This window comes from Cibotium barometz, chromosome 31 (assembly GCF_041138505.1).
Source record: "Cibotium barometz isolate CiBa-2024 chromosome 31, ASM4113850v1, whole genome shotgun sequence".
In the NCBI taxonomy this organism is placed as follows: Eukaryota; Viridiplantae; Streptophyta; class Polypodiopsida; order Cyatheales; family Cibotiaceae; genus Cibotium; species Cibotium barometz.
Window position 1 is genome coordinate 18,365,127 of NC_141076.1, and position 23,502 is coordinate 18,388,628.

The window sequence follows — 23,502 nt, forward strand, 5'->3', positions numbered from 1 at the left end:
CAAGGCTATCAATAGCAATTATTCTAGTAGAGGATTAAGCCAAGAAACACAAGATTTGACCAAACATTAAATGCTTAATCTTTGTTTTACTAGTCACGCAGATTTGATGAAGAGCTTGGATCCCACTATGTAGACTTGATCAAATCAAAAACTATCTTCACTAGCTTGTATAGCACCCTTGAAAACCCCTAGGGCCAAGAGGAATTAGAGCCATTACATTTGATGAAGCAGAAATCTCATTTTTCCTCAAAAAACGACGCTGCAAAATTAGCGAAAATCAAGAGCTTGCGCCAGCGGTTTGAGGTTTTGATTGAATGGGCTGAAGCCTTGGGAGTATGACAATGTATGGCTAAGAGCTTGGAGGCTATTGTTAAGCCTAGAGGGAGATCAAGCCCCTCCACTAGCTAGGGGTACAGAGAGCTTGTTGAAAACACTTAAAAAATTTATTATTTCTTAATCATCTACTAATCCTAATTAGAAAGATAATGGGCTTATAAATTGGATGGATTCTAGGCTAGGCTCTGATACCATGTTAAATTTGTAGCAATGTGATGAGCTATGGTGGATCAAATGCTAGAATCAACATCATTAACAGATTAGATGATAATTAAGATATGATTAATGAGTAATTAACTAATTAAGATATGATTAGTGAGCAATTAACTGATAGCTTAATGTAGGCATGGATAATCAAAAACCAGCAAATTCTCATTACGCCAATGCCTCAATTTATAGAGCTTACATCCAAGCATCTAATCCCACTGATCTCTCCTTGATTCACTCCACCTCTTTTGCTTGATTCTCTCCACCTCTCCTAGAATATCTCCACACCTCCTAAATCTCCTCATGCTACCCTTTATTCTCTCCCAATAGATACTTCTCACCTTTTCACAGGTTCTCTCACATTTACAGATTCTCTTTTACAGCCTCTTGCTAAGGGCTTGTTCCCGCACACTCTCTCTCTCACTCACTCGCACACACTCTCTCTCTCTTACACACACACACACCTTCCCAAATCTCAACACACGAGTAGGTTATAAAAGAATCAGCAGAGCAGAAGGGTAATGTCTGAGGGCACAAAACAGTAGGTCCTAAAGATAGCAGTTGGCACAGTAGGTCATCGTGTCGTCCTGAAGATAGCAACTGCTGGCACAACAGGTCCTGTCCTGAAGATAGCAGCTGGCATAGCAGGTCTTGTAGAGCAATTGGTGAAGCCTGTGTGTGTTTGGGATAAGGTCTTGTGATCGAGTCTTACGTCCAGCTCTCATCCGTAAGGACACTGCTTGGTACAAATAAAAATCTCGCATTATAAAAAAAGAAAAAGAAAAAAGATAGCAGCTAGCTTGAGCTACTGGGCTTGGGCAATGGTATCTCTCACTCTTTTTGAGTATTAGGTATTGGGCATCATTTTGCCACACAAGATGTAACAAACACATAAAGATGCATAATGAAAAGATGAAGAATCACCAAGAAGTATGCAAATCTCCCTTCTCATGGGTTTTTAAGGGAGAGCATAATCAAATCAAGAAAGAAGCATGCACACTACTAATAAATACTAATCTCTCTTTCGGTAAGAAATGCTTAAGGATTAGGCATTTAACTTCTAATCAAGAGCTTGTGGGCAAGGAGAAGATAAAAGCTTCTCATCCCACCGTGATCGCCAAAGTTTTAGCATAGCCTTGCTAGCCCATCATGATTGCCAAAGTGTTAGCATAGCCTTGCTAACATGGTGGAAAACACATGCTCCTACACACATAGCCATGGAGTACACATGTACACATGAGCATGGAGTAGGAGGCATGGATCAAGAACAAAATAAAAGATACAAGATAAAGATATAAGAAAAGCATCGTAGTGTATTCCATATCCATCATAATTTTCATGTAAAAGTCATCTACAATTTGCATACAAGAGGGGCTTTATATAGCCATCCAACCATGTGACTCTTGGGATACTCATGTGACTATTGGGCTCCCATAACCTCCACAAGATCCTAACTCCCCACTAGCCCTCTTGTAACCACTTCTTGATATGACATCTTTTAATGGTCCCAAATCCCACAACTCATTAGCCTAAGCTAATGCTAGGGTATTCACACCTAAGCTAATGCTAAAATACTAGGGTTTGTTCGCACCAGTCAACATGCATGAACAAAAATCAACTTTATCACTCTATCCTACACCAGATGGAGCTCAAAGCTTATGTTTATGGATTACACTCCTAATCAAAAGGTTGGATATTTCTTGACTTAATGCAATGAAACCAAAGCCTTCTGGGCTTCAAAATCATGTAAATCACCAGAAGAAATTAGGGGTTTTCCCTTCCAAGTATAAAACTAGAATGCAAACAAGCTTCAAAATGAAATCAAATACAATAAATCCCACATCCAAAGCTCCAAAACCATACGAGCTCATGAAAATCTCCTTAATAGATTTCAGCATGGAAACCTCTCACCACATTGTGTTGGGCATGGTGGAAGTTTCCTTCAATATTGGGTTAGGCATAGTGGAGGGATATTCCTGCTACATAGATGAGAGAGCATGCAAAGACTACACAATGAGACTAGTGAAGTCACCTTTATCTATTTATAGCCTCCCTGATGAAGAAATATTTTTAAAGTTTTGGTAGGTAATATGGTAGGAGATAAGAATGTGTGCTTATGGGTAGTGAATGCTAATTTATAGGAGTAAAATATTAAGCTTTTTTTTGCTATGATGAGTAATTTATATGAGTAATGATAGAATATTGTGTAATTTATATGAGTAAGGAGTAAGGATTTATAGGAGTACATTTATAGGAGTGCATTTTTTGGTGGTGTTTTTCTAGCTTCACAGATGGTAAACATTATCTATTATGATCTATGTTTGTTATTATAGAGGAATAATTTTGTATGTATTTCTTATTTGACTGTAAATAGTTTTGTTGTCTCACTACATTTTGCATGTATAACTCATATATCTTTAGAGAGGAGATGTCTCTAAAGGGTAAGTTATTCCTTTCCAATTTTCCAATTGGGAGAGGAAACACTATCCATGGTGGATAAAGATAAGGAAACACTATCCATCACATGGATAGAGAGGAAACATTATCCATGGTGGTGGATATAGATAAGGAAGGAAACAAACACTATCCATGGTGGAAAATAAAGAAGGAAGGGAACATAAGTCAATTCATGAAATTTTATATTTTCATGTTTTTTTATTATTTACTGAATTCTCCTAAGACGGGTTTATATTGGGACACCTTTCTAAATCCGAGTGATTATAGCTTACTTGACACATATGTGAGTGATTCCATATATGCACGAGAGTATGGGTTGCATCGTCTTGATGTTATGAGTTTTGTATGGTTATTTATATTTTTAATTTATTTATTTATTAATTGATTAGAATATTTAATGTAATGCAGATCCTTGGGTTGGATAATGAAGGTGAGGTGGTGGTGGTCAGGAAATTTTGAGGCACGCGATTTTGGGTGTTGACAGAATACTATCTGATTTTGTGACAACGCGCCCCACTATTCTATTTTGGGTGGCATTCATATTTATTGTCGATGGATATATCTATTGGGACATGTGAAAGCTCCCTTATGCATATTTGATTTTACAAGAGATGTACACATTTATATGGTTTATTTTGTTGAAATATGCACCAAACACATCCCTAGAAGGATGGGGTCAAATGGACCATGTACATGTGAAAAGGGACCAAAACACTTAGCTTTGGGTGAAGCTTCTCTAGCACTTAGTTTTGTGTTAAACCACTTGTTATGCATATTTGATTTTACAAGAGATGTACATATTTATATGGTTTATTTTTTAGTAGTTTGGCTTGCATGTCCAATAAAGCAAACTATTTTTGTTGAAGTTGACATATTCATAAAAAAGTGGAAACTATTTTGAGCCTCACAAGTTATTTCAAGCAATATGATTTAAATACACCAAGAGGAAGTGTGGGCTCACTCTTGTGTGGGTCCAAATTGGACCCAATCTTGTGTTATGTGCATTTTTATCATATGCTTTGTAATTATTGATTTGTAATTATTTTATTGGGTCAGTTTCCTCTAGCTAGACCATGAGCAGATAAGAATGAGTAAAGGTAATATTTATCACAGATATTTACTAAAGTATAAAGGCCAGCCCATGGAATAATCTTAAATGGCTACATGATTATGTCCTCATCAATACCTATCCATCCTTGATTACATCTTATGTTTATACTAGCGAGATACTAGCCCATGATGATTTTTAATTTTGTGAATGACTGAGAACAGTTACTTGTCACCCCTAGGGCATGTTCTTAGGAGTTAATTCATAGAATTTTATATTCTCATGTTGTTTATTATTTATTAATTCTCTTAGATGAGTTTAGATTGGGATGCCTTTCTAAATCAGAGTGATTTAGCTTACTTTACGCATACGTAGGTGATTCCATACATGCATGAGAGTATGGGTTGCATCGTCTTGATGTTATGACTTTTGTATGGTTATTTGTATTTTTAATTAATCAATTGATTGGAATAGTTAATGTAAGTGCAGATTCTTGGGTTGCATAATGGAGGCAAGTTGGTGGGGTCAAGAAGATTTTGAGACACTCAATTTTGGGTGTTGACAAAATACTATTTGATTTTGTGACAACGTATGCCATTGTTCCATTTTGGGTGGCCCTCATATTTATGATTGATGGATATATTTGTTGGGACATGTGAAAGCTCCCTTATGCACACATTTATATGGAAGGTTTACACCTATTTTTTTTGTAGTTTAGCTTGCACGTCCAATAAAGCAAACTATTTGTTAAAGTGGAGCCCCACAATTTTACACATACGTAGGTGATTCCATACATGCATGAGAGTATGGGTTGCCTCATCTTGATGTTATGATTTTTGTATGGTTATTGTATTATTAATCAATCAATTGATTGAAATAGTTGATGTAAGTGTAGATTCTTGGGTTGGATAATGGAGGTGAGCTGGTGGGGTCAAGAAGACTTTGAGACACTCAATTTTGGGTGTTGACAGAATACTATTTGATTTTGTGACAACGCATGCCATTATTCCATTTTGGGTGGCCCTCATATTTATTATCAATGAATATATTTATTGGGACATGTGAAAGCTCCCTTATGCACACATTTACATGGAAGGTTTACACCTAGCTTGCACGTCCAATAAAGCAAGCTATTTGTTAAAGTGGATCCCCACACATTATTTCAAGCAGCAATATGATGTAAATACACCAAGAGGAAGGGTGGGCTCACTCTTGTGTGGGGGAAAATTAGACCTAATCTTGTGTTATGTGCAATTTATATTCTATACTTTGTGATTATTGCTTTGCAATTATTTTATTGGGTCATTTTCCTCCAACATACATTTAGTATCAGAGAGAAATCTATGCGAGGCATGCCAAAGGGGAGTGTAAATTGATTTTGGTTCTACATTCCATGTCATGATCTCATCATGATCCATGGAGTTTGGTTCTATATTCCATGTCATGAAAGACACCAGTACTCCCTATTATTCCCTTTCATAAAGTATGCCAAAAACACTACATACATGGTGCATCAAAGAGGGTTATGGGTGTGCATCAAAGAGGGTTATGGGTGTGCATTTGATGCTACATCTTTAGTCCACTTTACTACTATGCGTACAATGGTTTATTATGGGCTATAGCTCATTGATATATGAGCTATAGTCTGCTTACTATTATGTATACGATGGTTCTTTATGGGTTATTATGATGGTTATTTGGGCTATAACTCATTAATATATGAGGATATACTTTTTTTCCCTATGTCGTATTATATTTTCTATATTTGGACATGATGGAGTTTTAAGTTCTTTTTTTGGTATTTAGATGGTTTGAAGTTACGGTTGTTGTGGTGGTTGTTTTGAGGACACGATTGTTATGATGGTTGTTTTGAGGACAGGGTTCTAATGAACTTGTGTTCAAAGTTATCTTTCTCATGGATTCTATAAAGGACTCCTCTATATTTCATTTTGCATTGAGAAACATCTCAAATTTTAAACATATAGAAAATGGTGTTTGAAAGTCTTTCTTTAATTATTAATCGATAATCTATTCAAATGGATTGAAAATACTCTCAAGATCAAATAAGAAGTGGGGTGACAAGATGGTAGTTTGGGCTAAATACAATTTTTCAATAAGACGTGGGATGACAAGATGATGGTAGTTAGACAATACAATCAAGATTTTAAACAATAAGAAGTGGGGTGGCAAGATGGTAGTTTGAGCTCCATATACATAGATTGGCATGTTTATTTACTACAATACTTGTTGCTCATTATGTGATTATGCATGGAAGTTATGTTTTTCCTTCAATATAACTTTGATGTATTTCAGTACGAGTTCATGCTGTGTGATTGTGCTGCATGGAAGATATGTAAGTCATTCTACTAGGAAACTATGTTCTTGCAAAACATCAACAAAAAGTCAGCTCAAAACTTTTTGATCGGAACATTAAAAAACCTTTAAGTGGACTATATTTATGAATTTTTAAGAATCATAAATAATTAGAGAAATTTGTGTAAGGTAGACACGCGATCCTAAACAACTTTTAAATGTTAAAGCACTTTTAACAAATTGGCAAGTACAGAAATGTGTGCAAAGGTAGACACTTGATCTAGAACAACTTGTAAATGTAAAAGCACTACTAATATTTTATATTTGTTACTATATTATCTTAAGTATCTATATGTTACTATATTATCTTAAGTATCCATATGTTACTAAAGAGTGAAAGAGATGTCCTCATTTTGTAAAGTATACTAAAAAATATGTGAGTGTGTGTAGTTATAATCAATCTTCCCTTTGATGCCACCTTTTAGGATGTGGCAAGATTCTTTACTACTTTAATAATCATTGCATTCTTGGGTAATATCATTTTATTATGATTGTATGCATGCTTTTTAAATCTACCTAAGGACTTGAAATGGCAAATCTTTATTCATAGTGCCACATTTTTTACTTCAAAATTTCCACGTAGATTTGCTTTATGTGTTTGCCCCAAGAGTGTTTTTAATGTGACTATATAATTTTACTTTTGATTGTATTATGGTTACATTAGTTAACATAATTATGTTTTAAAAAATAAGTAAAATGAACATAAAAACTTCACATATTCATTTGCTACTACTACTCCCTTTTATTCATTGTTAGTTCATTACGGTAGTAAGATTGAAGTAATGCCTTTCTTCTGTGGATTGACCCAAGAACAATGTTTTTTTGTAGTTTATAGCTATTATTTTATGAATAACATTTCTTTATTATTCAACAATTTATTGATCACCACATTTTATTGAGTGATCATGTTGATTTTTAACATGATCAACATGATGAGCATATTAGAGAAACTTGTCGATTTAAGAATTAATTTATTGATTTGCTAAGGTTAGGGTTTTTTCATTTAGAATTAAAGACCCATCCTTCACTTCTATTTAAATCCACTTTTTCTTATTTGCACTCCAAGCAGGTCAACCAAGTGGGTCACTTACAAGATGTCCCCAAAAAAGATTCGCCCAAACAAAGCTAGAAAAGAAGTTATCTTGAAAAGATTGTTGAACTTTTACACAATTAATTTTTGAAAAAAAATCCAAAAAAACATACTTTTTAGAAAAAACTACCCAACTTTTACAAAGAAAGAATTCAAAATAAGTACATTTTTTCAATTTTTACATGAACAACTATGTATAGAAGTTTTATTTTGAAAAAACATAGAATTCTATCACAATTTTTAATGTGATGAATTTGAACAAAGATATAATCTAAATTCTAATGTTTTTTATTTTTTACATAAATCTCTCTCTCCCTTTTTCTCTCCTTACCTCTCCCTTCTTCTCTCTCCTTTTCTGTTTTTATTATCCCCCATCACATGGCCTAAAGGGGCTTCTATTTAGCCCATATAGAATTATGAGTGCTAGCAATCATGAGTATATAGGTGAGAGAAGTATCCCTTTATCCTCAAATGTGGGAGAGAGTGGGTATTATGGTGAGCATTGCAATGTAGCTCACCATTTCCATTCATCATTCATTGGTGCATTGTTATCATTGTTGTGTGGTGAGTTTGTCACTCCCTAGTAGCTACGATGATGTATTGGCTCTTCTCTTAAATTTTCAAGTTGCTTTAAAATGCCCACCATTGTAGTTGTTGGCATGCTCCCAAGGTTTACCCCACAATCTTTGAGCTTAGCTTTCAATGACACTAACCCTTAAATGGATTTGGGGATCAATTTAAAACTCGAGGATCACCCTTTTATATTTTAGCTCAAACCCTGTCACTTTTAGACCTTCAAAAAAACATCCTAATTTTTATGCATTAAGCCTTGAACCCCTTATTTTAAGCCGACTTATTATTATTTAAGCCTAAAATGGTACTTGGGATGCATTTTAAGTTTACTCCATTCTCTTTCTAATGCATCAAACCCTAACTTAAAATGGTCCTTGGGATCCATTTTAACTTTACTCCCTTCTCTCTGGAGACCATAGTTTTTAATGCAGCAAGCCCTAAAGTGATCCTTGGGATCCATTTTCATAATTCCTAGTATTCATCTAGAGGTTACATTAGGTATTAAAAATACTTATGTTTAGTTCAAATAATTTATTTAATAAAAAAGATAAGTTTTTTCTAAAATGATACATTTTACGATTGTTGTTGAGGTTTTAGGTCCTTTTTTCATTTTGTAGTTTTGATATGAAACTTATGTTAGTTTTTCTTTATGATAATATAATTATAGTTAACATAATTGTTTTTGTCTTATCAATACTTTGTTTAATGTTTTAGGTACATTTGTAATTGCAAATATTTAAGCATTTTCACACGAAAGTCAAATTTCTTACATTAAACATCTTTGATTCTTGTTCTTCAAACTAATTCTTGTTCTTGTTCTTTCAAACTACTTGTTGTTCTTGTTCTTGCATTCAACATCTTTGATTCTTACTCTTCAAACTACTTCTTGTTCTTGTTCTTGCATTCAACATCTTTGATTCTTACTCTTCAAACTACTTCTTGTTCTTGTTCTTCATTAAACAATGATCTGCCAACTAAAATTTGAGTGCTTTTCAAATAAATAAAGTGGGTACAATGATTTGCTTTATCTACATTGCTAAAATTTGAGTGCTTTTCAATTGAACCAAGTGGTTTCTAGAAGATAAATTTGATTTTGTTAGCTCAAAACTCATCTTGTGATGTAGATCAATGCTATTATGCCACATTCATAAACTACAACCATTATAAATAATTGTGTAGTGTAAACAACAACATAGCATCTTCTCATGAGACCTCAAGTTTTTGTAAATTTTTTAGCTTGCCATCTAAAAACTCTTGCATATCTCATATTAATGTTTAAAAAATGGAGTAATCATATTTAAAAATGTTTACCTAGAAAGAAACATAGTCATATTTGGAAATGTTTACCTAGAAAAAAAAATGTAGTCATATTTGGATATGTTTACCTAGAAAAAAATGGAGTAGTCATATTCAAGATGTATGGTAGGACTAAAGGAGCATGCCATATTAAAAAATGTTTACCTAGAAAAAACCAGATATATGATAGGACTAAAGGAGCATGCAATAGAAACTACAAAGTAAGTTTGATATTTTATTACAATATATGATAGGACTAAAGGAGCATGCAATAGAAACTACAAAGTAAGTTTGATATTTTATTACAATATAGAAAACAATGGTTGTGAAATGTCCATTTGATCCTTTAAACTTCCTCTAGTAAATATAAAAATTAAAGACATTATTTTTCATTATTTTATTTTCAAGTTATTATTTTTATCTTATAATAAACATGATGTATAAAATGATTTTTTATTAAAAACTTTCTCAAACACAACGTCTTGAATTTTGCCAATTTTAAGAATTGAATAATTTTTTTCCAACTAAGTGAAATTTTTACACTTGTTTTTCAAGATCATTTTAAAAAATAGGGCTATACACCATACACACCATTTTGAAAATGAGTCAAGATGGACCATGCACGATACACACCTTTTTTGTAAATGAGTCAAAAAGTGCCAATTTTAAGTTTAAAAAGAAATATTCCCCATCTATCCCAAATCTACAAAATTCGACCCATTTTGCTTGAAACATCATTATTATGGAGCCAAACAAGTGGAATTCATGTAATTATTAAACATAACAATCATGTGTGATTTCCTCCTATATTATGCTCTGGCACAGCAAGCTAGTAGTAAGGTAGCTAATAGCTATGTTACACTAGTTGACCCCTGTATTAATATTTTTGTGAGACTACACTTGTATAAAAAAGTTCCCTAACATCCAATGAGACATAAATGGGACATTGGTCAGGGTTGCATTGTTACAAATCATACAGCTAGGAAGGATCAAAATAAGTGTTGGAATCCATTGGTAATAAGAAAACTAATCAAGAAGTTCCTTAAGCAAGGAAAGTAAAGAGTAATAATTCACTCTAAAAGTACACTAAAGTAAAGAATAATAATTCAATCTAAACATACAAATAATTCATCAAATCTCACTCTCACAAAAGGTGAGGCCAAGTACAACATATATAGCCACAAATGGGGCAAGTATTTTCACTGAGTAAAAAGTGCCAAGCAACTTTCTCCACGTGTACTCATTGCTAGATTTTGCAATTCAACACGTCCTAAACAAATAGTGAACACTATAGTTACATCTTAGTACAAATTGTACAAGAGTAAGGGTACTCTCATTTAAAGGAAAAAAGCTTCATTTTCTTCTTGCTTCATTATGCAAAATTTAAAAAAATATTTTATTTAATCAAGAAAATTAATAATTTATCATTTTCCAAGGAAATGGTAAGTTTCAAAGAACTTACCATTTCCCAAGGAAATGGTAAGTTTCAAAGAACTTAATTTTAAGGAAAAAAACTCAATATCATCTTTTTACTAACCATGCAAAATCAACAACATAACTATCATAGTCATTAATAAATAAAAAGCATCTCTCTCTCTCACAAAAAATACATTAAAGTATTGCATCTACAATAGTTTTTTTTAAAATATATGCTAGCAATAAATTTTTAAAAACAAAAGTGTGATTTAGAGAGCTTAACAACTTTGCCAAGAACCATTTGCAATTGTGTTTTTGAGAAACAAGTGTCATTTTCAAGCTCTAACAACCTCATCAAGCTTGAAAGCTTGGAGACTTTAGCTCAAAAAAGGGTCGCCCCCACACAAGTCTTAACTTGACATCATTGCTTATACCACACATTTGACCTTATCCCTTACTTAATCTTATCTATCCCAGTGGCACTACTTTATACACTCACCAATCACTCTTACACACATCAGTTGCTCTCAAACCATTTAACTTTTGCACACTCATTTGCACACAATCTTGGTGCACTGTACACAAGTATGCTAACACTTGGTTCTGTTAGAGATTATTTCTTAACACGCTCCTAAAAGTGACAATAGGGCTCACACAAGGTCGCTCTCATAATCATGTAAATTGTGAACTCACGCCAGCATCCCATAATAGTGAATCCTTGCCACACAATTCTATTGGAGCTTATTTCTTAGCATGCTCCAAGAAGTGACAATAGGATGCACACAAGTTCCCTCTCATAATCATGCAGTAAATGGTAACCCTCATGCCACCATCCCAAAATAGTGAATCCTTTGCCACACTTATATTGGTGAACACATGCCACTCAACTATGGTGGACACTCGCCACCCCTCTTTTAAATGCCACTCATGGGAAACTTACACACATAAGCACATGAGCATGAGAACTAATCAACACACCCAACATGTGGCTCACATGACTCCTCACACAACTCATCATGGGCATCATGCTTAGTCATCTTTGGCCCACCAAAAATATTGTCTCTATCCATGGTATGGGTCTCCATGACTACCAACAACATTTTTTACCTCATCTTCAGCATCATGAAATCCATAGCAATGAATCTAACACAATAAAGAGACCCCATGTGAACAATCTCTAAATATGTTTTGACCTCATCTTGAGCGTCGTAACATCATAGCAATGAATCTAGCATAGCAAAGAGACCCTATGTGAACAATCTCTAAACAAATCACATTTACACCAAGAAATCTAAACCCCAAAGAACCTTAGGGATAACCTTATCTCCATCAAAATGGCACATGACTTTGATGCTCATATGCACCATCGCAGAAGGAAGGAGTTTGTGTTGTCAATATACTACATTGGTGATTGGGTGTCTTTGATTATTGCTATAGAGGACCCCATTTTGGCTAATTATACTACCCATATACTATTGTAGAAGGAAGGAGTTTATGTCATCGAGCTGCTACATTGGTGATTGGGTGTCTTAATTACCACTATAGAGGACCCCATTTTGGCTAAGTCTACTATCCTTGATATTGGTCACTATCTCCTCCTACTTCTCTTAGTTCTCATTTGCTACTTCTCTCAAACTCCACCCTAGAGACGTCTTGGCTAAGTCTACTACCCTTGATGTTGGTCACTATCTCCTCGTCCTTCTCTTAGTTGCCATTTCCTACTCCACCCTAGAGATGTTTTAGCTAAGTTTGCTATCCTTGATGTTGGTTGCTATCTCCTCCTTCTTCTCTTAGTTGCCATTTGCTACTTCTCTTAAACTCCACCCTAGAGATGCATTTTTCTCCTTGCATTTGTGTTCATAGTCTATTTTTTCTCATGATGTTTTCTTCTGTGTGCTCTCCCTTTTGTTTGATGTAAGATAATCAACTCTAAAATACACTCCATCATTGTTATGGCTCACCATAACCCTCGTTGAAACACATCCAACAAGAGATTACCTGGTCAATCGCAACTGTCATGAGTGAGGATCTTTCCAATGGCCGAGCTCGTGACCCTTGAGGTCTCCAAGCTCTACAACTCCTTGAGAAGCAATTCCACCGAACCTCCCACAAGCGTTGTCACACCGCCGCATTGCACTATGGGTACTCGTACCTCCTCTCACCTCACTTCACTCACACACACTCACTAGCATGCATTAGGAAGAGAGATTAGCAAGAGGATTAGCAAGCGCCAGACTCAATTGCACAATGGGAGAGTATGTTGTATTATGAAAGATATTCACTTATATACATGGCCACATAAGTGTTCACACTCACTTAAACTATAGCCGGGCTCATAAGAGGCCTAATGCTATTACAATGACTACTCTGATAATATATCCATGAAGTACATCACTTAGGACTTCATTCTAGCTTGCTACCACACACTCTTGAAGCGGGAATCACCATAAATACTCTGTCACACCATTACAGGTGCCCGTCCAAGTTGTAGTTTTGGACACTATTGCTTCATATCTTGAATGTATGACCCTTTGGTGTATCTGTCGTGACTCCTTGATGTAAGATAATGGTAGTAGATCTTGTTAACCCTAGAATTGGGTTAACAATCATCCATAAAAATCTCACTCACAAAAAGGTGAGGCCAAGCACAACAAATACATCATTACTTGCATCACACATTTGAGCTTATCCATTAATTCTAGTCACACTCTAATATACTCAAAATCTTATCTATTCTAGTCACACTCCACTACACTACCACAATCACTCTTACACACCTCACACACTCTCAAACCATTTATCTTTTGCACACTCATGCACACAATCTTGGTTCGCATGTACATGCGTACATGCGTGCATGCTCTAACACCCGCTCCTATTGGAGCTTATTCTCAACATGTATGATTTAGTGAAGTGCGTAAAGTGTATGCTATATAAATTTGAGACTATTTGGAAGGGTGGTGCAATCAAGTGAGTGCATGTGAATAACTTCTACATAAAAGTATATGCTTCATTATTCCAATATTAAAACAAAAAATCACTAACAAATGCAACTCTACAGGTAGTGATAGGTGTATAACATCACAACAAGAAAAATATGTTTTCAAGTAGGAAAGGTTCCTTAACACTAGTTAGTATAAAAAATGAACATAAAAATTTTCCTTTTGTAAGGTTGGGAAATATATTCCCTTTTGACATCTGGTACTTGTTTCCATACGTGGACTTTACATATACAAGGGTTTATATGGAACATGGCCTTGATAATTCATGAGCTACTTCTCCAAAAAAATATAGAGAGAGAAAGACTACTTGCATTACCACACCAAAAGTTATAAAACGAAGCCCCATCCTTACTTCCTCCCCAAACGTCAACATTTTCCACGAATTTTGAAAGATTTAAAAATGTATTCCAAAAATTGTAATACTTATTTGCCCTATGTACCTTTTAACACACAAAAAGTAATAATGTTTTCGGAAGTCTTGATAGTATTAATATAAGAGGAATGGTCACAAATGCACAAAATTTCTTAGTTCATATGACATAAATTTATTCTTGGTCACTTTTATATTTTGTTCTAGGACTATGCTAATGGGAAAGGGATTCATTTGAAGAACCTAAAACATTACATACTAATTGACTTTGGCTAGAGTGAAACAAACCTTAGAGCACTAGAATGCATAATAAGGCCTCCAAAGTAAGTACTAGACCTTCTTTCTAAGGTGTCCTTCCTTAAAGATATAAAAGCCACTTGTTTCATCCAAAAACAATTTTATAGGTCATGATTAGGTTAAGGTTGTTCACACACTAGGGGGTTGAGTGGGATGGACCACAATCTTGGATTTATCCTTTCATGATTAATGCAACTTTTTTACCAAATGTCATGATATTAAAGTAGCAGCACTAGTGCTCCATTTGCTCCATTGGTTGAATTTTATTATGCTAAACTAACACTCCATCCCTTCTCCTTCAAAATGTAGGCTCCCCAATTTTCATGTGACTAGTAGACAAGCCAATAAATTAGTGTCAAACCCATATTCACTAGTGCAAAAATCCTCGCTTTCATCCACTGAACTCTCGGAGTCAATTCCCATGAATAGCAATTTATGAAAGTGACCAATTAATACATGGTCCATTTTGGGGAAAATGTTGGATGTTGGCGTTTCCCATCCCCAAGAATTGCAAGAGAAGAATCATGACTCACTGAAGGTAGGGAGTGGGTGGTGGTTCTAAAATGATCATCATAGTATCTAGGCTAAGGGTGAAAATATCACAATGCTAACCCCTTTAATAGCTTAGCTAAAGTTCTTAGTTTTCCATTTGTAAAATGCAAGACTAACTTGTGTGAAATATAAAAAGAACGATTCTAAAATTGCTTATTTTTTAAACTTGCCCACAAGACTAAATGGTAGGTGATATTTTCTTAGCGAGAGGAAGAGAGAAATTAAAACTAAAAAAGAGTGCTTGCCCTAGCTCTACCTCAAGTGTAGAGCCTAAGATTGTTACCCCATTCTATGTGCACCCTCCCTAGTTCCAACTTTGAGCTATAGTAGCACCATCCTCTAACCTCTGCTCCAACCAACATTCTCTAAGTCCCTACTTTAAATTTTTTTTAAAAACTTTTATTAAGGGTTTTCAATAGTCCACTGCTTCATAGGGGGTGGTTTCCATGTAACATTTTACCACTAGTATCATCTCTTTTAAGGCACAGAGTAATTCCCTTGCACAATTCAGTGCCTGCACCTTGTGGCAATGCGATGTTGCCGAAGTTGAGCCCACCTTTCTATTGTTGACGTGTGGATGCCAGAACAACAACTTATTTTTTTTAATCTCAACAGCTATGGCAAACAACTTACTGAAGGATGTACGTTGATGATGAACTATTAAAGCTAATAAAAGGCACTCAGCTGCTGTAACTCCTTTTTTTGTTCTTCCTCAGAGCCTTGAAGGTTGCACTGCTGATGATAATGTCTTCAAGCGATTGGCTCCTAACATTGTAAACCTGATCTTTCTTGCCTCTAAGTGCTACTAACTGAGTGTTGCTAATATCATCAACTAAATGACTCCTCTTTCTACTATTGTTTGCTCAGTTGTGGAGAAGATTGCTCTTCTTTGTTGCACTATACAACTTGCTCTCTCTTTCTCCCTAGACACATCTTAATGTAAGGAAACATATCAAGGCCATTGTAACCTATTGTGTGTATTTGGTCCCATGGGTCATATTTACGCCTAATATTACTCTCTCTCTCTCTCTCTCTCTCTCTCTCTCTCTCTCTCTCTCCCCCATTGTTGGTGTTTGTGCTATACAAACTAGATCGCCTCCCTCTTAAGGTTCGCAACTATGTCTTACAAATTGTTTTGGACTCCATGACCTTGGTCAAGATCTCCTCCATGGGACACAATCCGAGAGAGAGAGAGAGAGAGAGAGAGAGAGAGAGAGAGAGAGAGAGAGAGAGAGAGAGAGAATTCTTTTTTCTTTTCCCTTATCCAAAGAGAGAAAAAGAAGAAGAAGAGGGGGGCCAGCAAGGGGTCGCGGCGGGAAGGAGGGTTTCTCTTCAAGGTTGCGATCATGTGAAAACACTAACTTTAACCCTCGATAACTAAATACATAGTAATTGAATCGCAAACTAAGGCCATGAAAAAAATACTAGGAAGAATAGATTTAGGGGAGGGGAGGTTGTGATAAGAAAGGAGAGTGTGTTCACAAGGTTCCCCATAGAGACTTTCCTAGGCCGTGAATAGTAGTCACGTGGTCGTGCGACAAGAAGAACCTAGAAAGTGAAACAGTTGCTTGCCTTGGGAGGCGAGATACAAGTGGATACCTTTCACTTTTGCAAAAAGCGAGAAGTGAACTTGCATTCTTGGGAAAAGAGTAATGCCTACATCCCACTCTGTGACTTAGAGGACTTTGATAAAAGCTGGCTCTAATACGAGCTTTCCGACATTTCCTTAGTTTCCAAATTATCCTAGTCGACATGGGATGGCATCCATGGGAACAGACTCTAGCTTTGCCCATGCAAGACGTGGAATTGTGCCACAAGCTAGGGCCAATGGATGCAGAACACATGTGAAGAGGAGCCTGTCGTGGGGACAACGGCTTGACCGCTTCTAGGAAAGCATCAGGACCTCTTCTTCGCACGGTGACAGTTTTTTTGGCGTGTCCGGACTCGGGTTTGCCGCTCTCCGACCTTGCAAGAAATAGAGAAAAAACCAATGCTCCTCGTCGATTTCTGTTGGTTTGAATGCTCTGTGTGCGCTTCTTTTGCGCAGGGTTATCAAGATTTCTAGAGAGAAACGGCCGAGATTGAAAAGGTGTGTGAGAGTTCAGTGTGTGTCTGCGCGCGCGAGAGAGAGAGAGAGAGAGAGAGAGAGAGAGAGAGAGTCTTTTCATCTCAATAGCCAAAAGGGAGGCGCTGTGCTTTTTGCTTTCTTGCTTGCCTCCCCTTTGTCGCCCACTACTGGCACTACCTCCATTGATTGCAATTGTGGCAATCAAAGACTATCATTATACATATTGATTGCTGAGTGGGCGATCCGATTTTGACTGCTTGATTTTGCAGGGCAGGAGAATTTCTGATCGCTTTGATAGAAACCCTAAATTGCGCTTGTGGGCTCGCCTATAATGCCCTACATTGCTTGTTGGGCGATAGTTTGCGTATTTGGGCGATTAGATCAATGCGCGGTGTAAGGAAGAAACCCTAGTTTCCGTTTGCCCGCCTTCACAGCGAAGAATCCCTTGTTCTTCTCCGACCAAGAAACCCTTCTTTTCTCGGTAATCGCCTCGCGCCCAATTCAAGTAGCAGGAAAAAGAAGCCCTAAATTTGTGTCCTCGGAGGTTCATCTCTGTACACTAAGCATATCAATACTAGAAGCAGGAGAAAACCCTAATTTATTCAGCAAGAGGAAAGAGAAAACCTAATCTTAGCAGGTGAAGACCTAATTTCAGCAGGAGGAAAGAGAAGACTCTAACTTCAACAGGCGAGGCCAGAGAAACCCTATTTCTACATTTGAGCTTCATTGCTGTTCTCGTCAATGCCCTCTTCGCCGGATGTGTTCCCACTGCGACGTCCGGCCAAGGTGCCCGAGCTATTCCTTTTTGCCAAGGACCTGCCCGAAGACCTGGCCGCGCTACGGATGCAGGTCTCCTTCAAGGGGGACCCCGATTACTATCGCATACCGTGGTGGCCTTCACTGCCGCTTGGGTTTTTCAAATCCATAGCCCTTCTGGTGGGCATTGTGATGGTCCTCAGTGCTACCCTAATCTATGGCTCCGGGGTTCTTCTGGAGAGGGCCAACTATTTGGGCCGCCAGTGCTTTGATGTGAAACCTGCAGAAGGGAGAAAAGCTTCTGAAAACAGATCCAAACTCGCCATGGTCACGTGCCAAGATGGTGGTAAAGGTATCCCTGGTCGGTCCTTTGAAGGACTGGCTGATTTGGTGACTCCCAACAAGCTTAGTTACACCAAGCGCCATGGCTACCAGTTCATTGACGCTAGTGACCTCCTGGACAAGAGCAGGCCCCCTAGCTGGAGCAAAATCGTGGCTGTACGCACGCATCTGCCGCATTACGACTGGGTTTTCTGGAACGACGCGGTGAGTTGAATGGTCAAATCATCAAACCCCCAATTTTTTTTCTCAATTCTATATGTCATGAGGGAACCTTAGTGAAGCATGTCATGTGGGCATCGCAGTTAAGTATGCCATGTCTGCAGTATTTTAGCTACACATCTGTTAAGACAATCGAGCATCTTAGTTCCGTATCTGGTAGGCAATCCCGAAGTATGTCATGACCATTGTATTTTGCCTTTGCTACCATTACCCACGTATGAGCATGTGGTTGATACTCTTGGAAGAAGTGGTAGCTTTTATCTCCTCTCTTAGTTGCAGCATCATGTTTGGCCATGGCTACCATTATCCATGTATGATCAGGTGGTAGCTCATGCCCCCTGAAGAAATCACAGCTTTTATGTCCTAGTTGCAGCGTCACTTGTAGGCATGGCTATCATTGTCCAACTTTGATTGTGTGGTTCATGCTCCCTGAAGAAATGGTAGTTCTTCTCTCTTAGTTGCAGCATCATATTTGGCCAGGGCTACTATTATCCATGTATGATTATGTGGTTCATGCTCCCAGAAGAAAGTGTAGCTTTTATTTCTTAGTTTCAGCATGCTATTCGGCTATGGCTACCATTATCCACGTATGATCATGAGTGGGAAGAAATCCATGACTACCATTATCCATTATGATCATGAGGCTCATGTCCCCCTGTTATGTACCTGATGCTAACCTTGGGTTAGTGGATCCTGTAGCTATAAATAGCCATAACTATGGGGCTATCCTTAACCTCTAGAGGCAGCCTGCATCCCTAATCCCAAGGTCCCCTAACCCCTAGAGTAGGTCCACTAACCCAAGGTTAGCAATAGCTATAGGATTATGAATATATGAGCCTTAACCTCTAGAATCAGCCTGCATCCCTAATCCCATGGTCCCCTAACCCCTAGGTTAGGTCCACTAACCCAAGGTTAGCATTAGGTACGTAACACCCCCTGAAGAAATCATAGCTTTTATTTCTTAGTTGTGGCATCATATTTGGCTATGGCTTTCATCATCATGTGGCTCATGGTCCCAAAAGAAATGGTATCTTTTTTCTCTTAGTTGCAGCATCATATTTGGTTATGTCTATGTATTATTATGTGGTTCATGCTCCCCAAAGAAATTGTAGCTTATATTTCTTAGTTGCAGGATGGTATTCGGCCATGGCTACCATTATCCATGTATGATCATTATGATCATGTGGCTCATGCTCTGGGAAGAAATCATAGTTTTTTTCCCTTAGTTTCAGCATCATATTCGGCCATGGCTATCATCATCCATGTATGATCTTGTGGCTCATGCCTCTTGAAATTATGCTATCATCATCCATGTATGATCTTGTGGCTCATGCCTCTTGAAATTATAGCTTTTATCTCTTATGACATTTGGCCATGGTTATCTTTATCCATCTTTGATTGTGTGGCTTATGCTCCCGGAAGGAATGGTTGCTTTTCTCTTAGTTGCACCATCATATTTGACCATGGCTACCATTATCTATGTATGATTATGTGGTTCATGCTCCTGGCAGAGACAGTAGCCTTTATTTCTTAATTGCAAATGGCAGTTCCTGTACATGTGGTTTGTGCCTTCTAGTTCCTATGCAGGATGGTCATAGTAACAGGAAACGGCCATTTCCTAGCCCGGAAACACAAAAACTCCGTTTTTGAGAGTTTCCGTTTCGGTTTCTTTGATCAAAAATCACCCATTGATTCGTCTCATCTAGTGCTCAAATTTTGCTCACTATGTATTTCAAATTATGATGGTGTACTCAAACTTTTCCCAAGGTATTAATTGTGTTTCATGCAACTGTGATGATGGTGTTGCTTATGCTAGTACAAAAGAGAGGCTCATCGTTTCTTTGCTTGTCGTGTGTTTCTTTGCAGGATTCGCTTGTGACCAATCCCATGATTGCTTTGGTGGGTACTCATGGCATTGGCTGCATAATTCAATGGTTTTTGAGACATAAGCAATGTTGCCATCAAGACTTCTCACACGTTATCAACTTACTATGGTTTCACAGGAGGACATAATTGAGTCCATTGTTGGAAACAGAAATTTCGATGAGATGCCGGACTTCATTGTCACAGAGGATGTCACAGGGGTAAATGCAGGTATACATGCCTTCAATGTCTAGTGCTGTGTTAGAGAGCTAACTTTATATCTTCTATTAGAAGGGTTTCTATGGCTGCCTGTGGTCATCTTTTGACGACCAACTTTGTTTGCAAACTCTGTAGGGATGTTTTTCTTCCGAAATTCCTCTTGGAGCATGCGGTTTCTGGATCTCTGGTGGAATCAAACCTCCTTCATTAGGCCATTTGGTCAAAGAAAAAGTGGAGACAATGATGCTTTGAAGTTTTTAATAAAGAGTATGCCGGACGAAGAGCAGAAGCAGCATGTTCGGATCCCGGAAATGCAATGTGTTTTCAACTCAAACTTATGGCGACCATCATTAAAAAGCGGTCATCGACTGATGACCTTGACCAGAACAGTGTGGCAAGGTCGGCATTATTTTGCTCTCCTTCGACCCCAATTATGTTGGGGAAGAGAACTTTGGTTTATCGTGCTTTTCCGTGACATGATGGTTTTGTTTTGCAGGGGTTTACTCCAAAGGTGATTTTATGGTGCATCTGGCGGGACTAAATGACAAGAAAACATGGATAAAAAAGATACTTGAGGACATCCAGGAAGAGGAGACCATGACCCAAAATTTGGGCCGGAGAGGGGGTGCCCCTCACTGACGCACTTCATATAGATAATTTTACCAATTCTTTTATTCTTTGTCATGTGGCAGGATAACCATGTATAAATATTCAAACACTTTTAAAAAACATAGAGACATTTAAGTTTTACCAACAGGCAGTGCTTAACAAAAATCTGATGTGTTGCGGTGCCGCCTTGTGTTCAAATGGAAGGTGATGCATAGATGGTTGCATGTGAAGAGCTCGAGAGATGTTTGCAACATTTAGGACATGGCAGGTGGTAACATTGGTATTGATCTGTCCAAGCATGGCTATAATTTTTGACCAGCCACCAATATGATTGGCAATTTTCAATTGTGTCTACTGAACTGCCTCCCTCGTTGGGATTGTAACTTGACTTGGTTGTAGTCCATTGAAAGTTTGTTTTGGTTGTGCAGTTTTCTTGCGAACCCATGTATAATACATTTTTATAATGAGAGCAACAGTGTCATCAGGTGTTGTGTACCTTAGTGACAGGGTCTTCCATTATCGTGTAGTTACTGTACTTATCTTCATTTATGCTGGTTGCCTGAGTGGTTTTTAGGTAGTTTGTTTAGGACACGGTTTGTCCTATCAGAGCTTGGTTAGAGCAGACAAGAACCAAGATGAAGCGAACTTGCACTTGCTTTTATGTTGAGCACCTCTTGCATGCCTTCTTGGCCCAGCGTACAGCCCATGGGGTGTGCATTCATCGTTTCAGGGGCCCGTCTTTTCCTTTGTCATTTCTCTCTCCATTTTTTTGTGATATAGCCCATATTTGCCTCCTATTGCTGCTGCCTTTAGCCTTCTCTTATGCAGTGCTACACCATACCCCTTCCTATTGCTCTCGTCTGACTTCTTTTTTACCACTTAGCCTCGCCGCTCTACATTTGTTCTGCAGCTCTCTTCAGTGGTGGGCTATATCCATTGTTGTCTAGTTTCTATGCCTCCCCCTCTTCCCCTCCCCTCCCCTGTCTGGGGGAGGAATGCAGCCCATAGAACCTTATATTGGCAAAGCGCACCACTGATGGTGACCAAAAGAGAAGGCCAGGTAGGGCACTTGCAGATGTAGGGTTGCTCTCATTGTCATCGATGCCACAGACTACAATTTTCAATCAATGCTTGAGACAAGAGGGGACCAAAATGTACTAACTTTACAATAGGGTCAGTAGGAGGATTTGGTGACATCACAAATAGGACCAGATCATCCTTATTGGGATTTGTAGAGGCATGTAGTATTATGGTGTCCTTGCTATCGTCAATCCCTTCCCAAAAAAAAAGATTGATCTTCTTGTTTTTCTATCTTACATAGACAATGACACTTTACCAACATGTGCCATTAATGGAGTGTGTAATATCATCATCCATCTTTATTTTTTCATATCTTAACACCACTCACCATGACTTGTAATATGGTTAGAGTTGCCAAAATTCATATTCCAAATATCTTTCGATTTTAACACATCTCCAGTCGTAGAAATGAGCATGCGTTGTATCACAAATAGTTGTTTACTTCTATCATAACTATGTTTACTTTGATGATGCATAGTTGCCTTGTTACAACTTTTTACTTTTTATATTATTTTGTATTTTATAGTAGTCTTTTACAATGTGTTATGGTTTACCACAAATAATAGCACTTTATGCTATTTGCATTTTGATTTTTTTGTCAATACCTTCAGTTTCTTTGGCTTCCCTTGTCCTTAGAGTGGTTTCTTCTACATACATGAGACTTATTTTCTTGTTATTGTTGTTGCCTCTTGTTTTGATTTTTAAATCAATCACCATGGTGTCTTGTAGATGACGATCTATCTCTCTACTTATATTTGAGTAGAAGGCTTGTCTGTGAATTTTTGGAGGATGAATCTCAAGACGGATGAGGAGATAAATTTGTTCCTAAAAATCTTGAAAGCTCTCTTGGATGTACTTCATGTTCTTAATATTACGAAAAACTTGGTTTCTGTTGGACATATAGTTGAGTAGGGATTGTAAGTGAGGTTTAATCCTCAAGGATGCTTTGTAGAAGACTTCAAAAATCAGTGTTATTTAGTTGCAAAAGATAATAAAAATGGTAGGATGTTTATTTTAGATGTTAACATTCTTGAGATGAAGGTAACCATGTTTGTGTGTGGGACATGTCATTATAGATATTGACATATGGTACAAGTGCATTGGTAATGTCAATATATAGCGGCGGTTGAAGTCTATGTAGGTCCAAAATATTGTTATAAGTTTGTCGAAATTTAAGGTTAATGGTATGCGCAAAGTATGTGAAGTATGCCAGCTTGGTAAGCAGGCTAAACATGATTTCTCGTATAAAAAGCTCATCAGTACAAGGTCATTAGATGTTATACATTGTGATGTATGAGGACCGACCAAGACTATAATAATTGCAAGTTG

The 23,502-nt window shown here is 37.3% G+C and overlaps 1 protein-coding gene across 2 annotated transcripts; it reads left to right on the forward strand.

The window, feature by feature from the left end:
• Positions 1-16,704: 16,704 nt before the first annotated feature.
• LOC147620568 (putative alpha-1,2-galactosyltransferase C637.06) lies at positions 16,705-21,577 on the forward strand. 2 transcript variants are annotated; one of them, XM_086824805.1, is made up of 6 exons: positions 16,827-17,106; positions 17,355-18,387; positions 20,269-20,301; positions 20,406-20,496; positions 20,620-20,883; positions 20,981-21,577. In XM_086824805.1, the coding sequence occupies exons 2-6, from the start codon at positions 17,827-17,829 to the stop codon at positions 21,121-21,123; spliced, it is 1,092 nt and encodes a 363-aa protein (XP_086680931.1). In that variant the 5' UTR covers positions 16,827-17,106; positions 17,355-17,826; the 3' UTR covers positions 21,124-21,577. The 2 variants fall into 2 exon arrangements, with proteins under 2 accessions (XP_086680930.1, XP_086680931.1); XM_086824804.1 differs by having other exon boundaries at positions 16,705-18,387.
• Positions 21,578-23,502: the final 1,925 nt, after the last annotated feature.